The sequence below is a fragment of the Malurus melanocephalus genome, unplaced genomic scaffold, assembly GCF_030028575.1.
Source record: "Malurus melanocephalus ecotype Western Australia unplaced genomic scaffold, MMel_1.1 scaffold_1250, whole genome shotgun sequence".
Classification (NCBI taxonomy): domain Eukaryota; kingdom Metazoa; phylum Chordata; class Aves; order Passeriformes; family Maluridae; genus Malurus; species Malurus melanocephalus.
This window is the reverse complement of record NW_026624482.1, coordinates 10,183-16,081: the sequence shown is the minus strand read 5'-3', so window position 1 is coordinate 16,081 and position 5,899 is coordinate 10,183. Positions and strand designations below refer to the sequence as shown.

At 52.2% G+C, this 5,899-nt stretch overlaps 1 protein-coding gene across 1 annotated transcript; it reads left to right on the top strand.

Moving 5' to 3' along the window:
* The first annotated feature begins 2,223 nt into the window (after window positions 1-2,223).
* Window positions 2,224-2,553, top strand: LOC130586674 (claw keratin-like). Its single transcript, XM_057387556.1, has one exon. It carries the CDS (start codon window positions 2,224-2,226, stop codon window positions 2,551-2,553), a length of 330 nt encoding a protein of 109 aa, XP_057243539.1.
* Window positions 2,554-5,899: the final 3,346 nt, after the last annotated feature.

Sequence of the window (5,899 nt, the reverse complement as noted above, 5' to 3'; positions counted from 1 at the left end):
GGACAGCTCGGACAGAGGGGACACGGCGGGAGGAGCGGAAGGGCAGCAGCGGGGCCGGGTCCCCGGGGCTCCTCTGGCCCCGTGTCCATGAATTAGGTCTGGCCTGAGCCCTYYTKCAGGACCTGGAGTGCCCAGCTGGCCCCAAGGGCCGAGTCAGGGCGTGTTGGCCGAGCCCCTCCCAGAATCAGACTGGCCCTGGCTGTGCCCCCAGGACAGGCCCAGCTGGACACTGCTGCCCATGGCCGGGCTGGGGCTCAGGGTGACGGGGCTGGGCACAGCCTCATCCCAAAGCATTTTCAGGATTCTCTGTGAGCCAAGGGAGGGATTAGGGACAGACCAGAGTTTATTTGGGCTGCAAACTGAGCTCCAGGGCTGTCCCTCCCATCATCGTCTGGTCCAGGACATTGTCCCCACCGAGGGGATGACAAAGAATTGTCCCCCATCATTACCTGTGTCATGAAGCTGGTCAGCGTGAATTCGTAATTACTGGGGGTTGCCCCCTCCCCCTGGACCCTGCCCCGGGCACTCTGGGGTGTATAAAAGGTCCGAGAGCTCCACAGGGCTCCATCCAGCTGCCTTCACCTGACCCTCTTCACTGATCGCTGTGGTGAGTCCAAGACTTCCCTTGTCCTCCCTTCTTCCTCTGGGGCTTTCTTGGGGAACATTTGGATGTGGATTTCTCAGGGAACTTTGGAGATTTCTCAGGGAACATTTGTCTGGGGGTTTTCTTGGGGATCCTTGTCTGCGGGTTTCTCAGGGAACCTTTGGAGATTTCTCAAGGAACCTATGGGGGTTTTTCCGGGAACCTTTGGCTGAAGATTCCTTGAGGAACCTTTGGGGATTTCTCGATGAGCTTTTGTCGCTGTGCTCCTCGCACTCTCCCATGTGCAGAGTTGGGATGGTTGGGGTTGTACCAATGCACTCAAACTGTTTTAGGAGTTTGAGGATTTTCCATCCACTTCCGATGTGGGACTTTTCTTGACTCCCATGGGCAAGCGAGACCCAGGGATGGTGAGGGGAGCAGGAGATCAGAGCAGGCATTTCAATGGAATGGGATCGTGCTGGGAGTGCCGGAGATGATCCCGAGCCTGTCCCGGGACACAGATCCCAGATGGGACTGGAGCAGGAGGGATTTGGGATGAGTCCCTGCCTTGTCTTGCAGCATTCCCAGCTGAACCCAAAGATGTCCTGCTCCAGCATGTGCGTCCCTTCCTGCGGGGTGTGCCCCACCAGCCCCATGGCCAACTCCTGCAACGAGCCGTGTGTCCGGCAGTGCCCTGACTCCACGGTGNAGAATCAGACTGGCCCTGGCTGTGCCCCCAGGACAGGCCCAGCTGGACACTGCTGCCCATGGCCAGGCTGGGGCTCAGGGTGACAGGGCTGCTCACAGCCTCATCCCAAAGCATTTTTGGGATTCTCTGTGAGCCAAGGGAGGGATTAGGGACAGATCAGAGTTTATTTGGGCTGCAAACTGAGCTCCAGGGCTGTCCCTCCCATCATCGTCTGGTCCAGGACATTGTCCCGAATGGGGGGATGACAAAGAATTGTTCCCCATCATTACCTGTGTCATGAAACTGGTCAGCATGAATTCCTAATTACTGCGGGGGGGTTGCCCCCTCCCCCTGGACCCTGCCCCGGGCACTCTGGGGTGTATAAAAGGTCCGAGAGCTCCACAGGGCTCCATCCAGCTGCCTTCACCCGAGCCTCTTCACTGATCGTTGTGGTGAGTCCAAGACTTCTCTCGTCCTCCCTTCTTCCTCTGGGGCTTTCTTGGGGATCATTTGGATGTGGATTTCTCAAGGAACTTTGGAGATTTTTCAAGGAATCTTTGTCTGAGGGATTTCTTGGGGAACCTTTGGGGATTTCTTGGGGAACCTTTAGGGATTTCTCAGGAACCTTTGTCTCTGTGCTCCTCGCACTCTCCCGGCACAGAGTTGGGATGGTTGGGGTTGTACCAATGCACTCAAGTGTTTCAGGAGTTTGAGGATTTTCCATCCACTTCAGATGTGGGACTTTTCTTGACTCCCATGGGCAAGCGAGACCCAGGGATGGTGAGGGGAGCAAGAGATCAGAGCAGGCATTTCAATGGAATGGGATCGTGCTGGGAGTGCCAGAGATGATCCAGAGCCTGTCCCGGGACACAGATCCCAGATGGGACAGAATCAGGAGGGATTTGGGATGAGTCCCTGCCTTGTCTTGCAGCGTTCCCTGCTGAACCCAAAGATGTCCTGCTCCAGCATGTGCGTCCCTTCCTGTGGGGTGTGCCCCACCAGCCCCATGGCCAACTCCTGCAACGAGCCGTGTGTCCGGCAGTGCCCTGACTCCACTGTGGTCATTCAGCCGCCAGCCACGGTGGTCACCTTCCCCGGRCCCATCCTCAGCTCGGCCCCGCAGCAGAGCGTCGTGGGCTCCTCTGGAGCTCCCTACGTGCAGGGCGGCTCCGGGGGCTCCTTCGGCCGCGGGGGCTCTGGGGGTTCTGGGGGTTCTGGGGGCTTTGGAGGCTTTGGGGGCTGCGGTTCCCGGTCCCTGGGGGGCTCCTGCGGGCCCTGCTAAACCCCAAATCCCCCCGGAGCTCGGTGCTGCCGCTGCCCGCGGGCTCCACCCCAGCCCCTGCCGTGCTCTGCCCCCCGAGCCCGGGTGAAGCTCCAGCCCCGCTTTGGGGTGGCCCCGGGAGCTGCGGGGTCCCTGTCACCATCCCGGGGTGACCCTGCAGCCCCTCCGCCGGTGCCTTTGGGGTTTCCAGCGCTGCCTCCGGACGTTTTCCCCTCTCTCTGCGATCCCACCAAGCTGTGCTGACCCTCGGGGGAGGCTCTGCCCTGCTCTGCCCGGCCCCGAGACCCCCAACCCGCCCCGGGCAGGGGGAATCTCTGCGGTGGAGCCCCGGGCTGTGCCCTGCTGCTGCTGTTTTAGGGTTTTTGTGTTTCCAGCTCGTTGTTGCGGTGCTGGTTTGTCTCTCGCTGATGCTGCCTACGGCCTTTTCCATCCGCATTAAAGAATCTGCATTGCTGAAATATTTTGGTTTTTGTTGGTTTTTATGAGTTCGCTCCTCCGATTTTCCTCATTGAGCTGGGGTGTGTTCACAGAATCCCAGAATCATTGGGGTTGGAAACATCTCCAAGTTCAGCACCCAATTTCTGATCAATCCCCACGTGGTCACTCAACCCAGAGCTCTGAGTGCCACATCCAGCTSTTCCTTGGTCACCTCCATGGGCGGGGACTCCAAACCTCCCTGGGCAGCCCCTTCCAATCCCAACCACCCTTTCCAGGGAGAAATCCTCGCCCAGATGAAGCTCAAGCCACCACTTTTATCATCAAATATCTCATGAATGGGTTTGTGGGAGGTTTGGCTGCTCAGAGGCGCCTTTGCGTGGTAGCACTCAACAAATAGAAATTAGTCACCATCCCAACTCCCAGGGACGRCTTTAAAGGGAAAAGTACCAATTAACTCATTTATTCTTTTGTGGTCCTTCCACRAAAATTTATAGAGCCTTCACTTTCTTGCCCAGTTGATAATTTCAGAAGTTCAAAGCMCGTCTCAGACGCCCGTGACTGTTTTCTGTATTTATAGGCTGTTATTAGTCTATTCAAAGCTTAATTCTCCTCTCAGTCGCTTCATTATTGAAGAAGAGTCACTTCAAAGGTCTGGGCTGAGGCATTTCAATGCTGACTTTAGTCAGAATTTATTTTCAACCTTTCAAACTTTTCATTCAAATGTGGCTCTGCACAAGCAGCCACAAGAGACCAAATAATTTACCTCTTTTGCCTTCTCATCCTCCAAATTTGGATTTGTTTATAGTCTTACCTTTAGGCTTCTTGGGGTGAATAAAATATACATTAAAAATCCATGAATTTTAATTCTTTTTTTTAATTAAAAAAAATAAAATTTCATTAATTTTAACTCTTTCTTTAACTAGACCCCAGTTAAAGTAGCTAAATCAGTCTGTAGAGTCCAGACAGCAGAATTAATTTTGATCTCTCCTTGTCTCACTTGTGCATTCTGAGGCACTTCAAACTTTCCATTTTCTACTTCAGAATTTTTCTGTAACTCCCCGGGTTTTATTGATTAGATTTAGTTAGAAAAAAGAAATTGAAATTCTGACCAGTTCCAGCTAAATTTAGAGGCCTTAATACCAAAATACAGCTTGAACAGCAGCTTGAGCTGTGCATCTGAAGGGTTAAAATCATTTGCACCCACCAAGCCTGACCAGCACTTCATGAAATGAMGGGAAAGTGAAATTTTCTGCTCCATCCAGAAAGATGGAAAAATCCCAGACACTGCCAGCAGAAAAGCACTGGAGAAAGAGGGATTTTCTCCCAATTTCTTGTCTTATCGCCCAAAATTTAATCAATTTGCAACCAGTCTGTGCCTTAGTGATTTACAGGCTATGTGATGTCCAATGCTGGCTGGGATGTGAAAGCAAATTTAAAGGAGTGATTTCAAATATTTATCAGGAAATTCCTGAATTGGAATGAATTAATTTATTGGTTTGAAAAAATGGGGTTTTTTTTGGTTCAGCTGAGCTTAGAAGGAGTTTCAGAAAAGGCCCAGGGTGTGGTGCGACTCCATAAAACATCGGGCTGGGACAAAAATCTGTGTGGGTGAAAGGCAGAAAAAGCAAACCAGGGCCATTTCATGATGCTGTAACATTTTTAATCAGAATAAAGCTCAGAATCACAATCTAAACTAGCACAGAGAGCAGAAAGRACAGGCACAACATTAATTTAGACATGCAGAAAACCTCCCGATTCCATTAGAAAAATTTTTGCTGTTGATTTTCCATTTTCAGACTTTTCCACTCGCTTCAAGTCCAATAAAAGAAGTTGATTGGATGATTTAAAGTTTCTTGGGTACAGCTTCAAATGCAGTTAGGTCAGAAATGCCAAAAATAGGCACACTCCAAGTTCCATTAAACTTAGCTGGGAAAGAGCCATAAATCAATTATTTGCTAACAAATATTAAACCCTTTTTCCTTTACACCACCAAACCCAGCGAGGGCTGAGATACACACCAGAGAAAAAAACAAAACGACGCATTTTAGAAAGAAATTTGAAGAAGCTTTACAGGAACCCCGAGCTCTCCCAGGTCCCATCGCAGTCCCGGACTCGGAGCTCCCCGGGGCAGCCGCCGCSAATTCCRTCACCAATTCCCARYCCCGCTTTCCCGTGAAATCYCTGCGGGTTCAGCAGGGRTAGCAGGGGTTGCAGCTGCCGTAGGAGTATCTCTGGGTGTAGCAGGAGGAGTAGGGGGTGCAGTAGCGGGAGCTGAAGGAGGGGCAGCAGTCGCGGTAGCCAAAGAACCTCCTGGAGTAGCCCTGGTAGCCGCAGGGGCTGTCGCAGTCGTAGCTGCGGGAGCTGAACACGGTCCCGTAGCCGCAGGGGGAGTAGCAGGGCTCCTCGCACTGCCTCTGGTAGTAGAAAGTCATCTTGGAGTTGCGGAGGGCGGGTCTGGGGTGAGGGAAGGGAGAAAAAAGTTGTGAGGGGTGTTCCCGACAGCGAATAAATCCCGTAGGGGAGGGAGAGACAGCGAACCCTCTGCTCTCAGCCATGGTTCCATCCCAATTTTTAGTGCCAGCTCTTCCCTGACTCCCTAATCCTCCATCCTGAGCAGCTTTTCTAAACTTTACCCCACAGCCCCACTGAAAAATGGGATTGTGAACCGTGACCCTGTGACAAAGAAGAGCCGGCAGCGAACGGGCTGGAAAATCCCTCAGAGCTGCACTGAGACAAAGACTGGAGAGGAAAGGGGTTCCCTGCAGGGCTGAGGCTGTTTGAAASACTCAAATATTAAAAATCCTGGGAGGAAAAGTTCTTTTAGCATAGGAAAAACTCCTGTCAAGGTACAAACTTGATTTTCTTTTTCTTAGCGTACCCTACAATTCCCTTGTAGATCAGCAGGGGG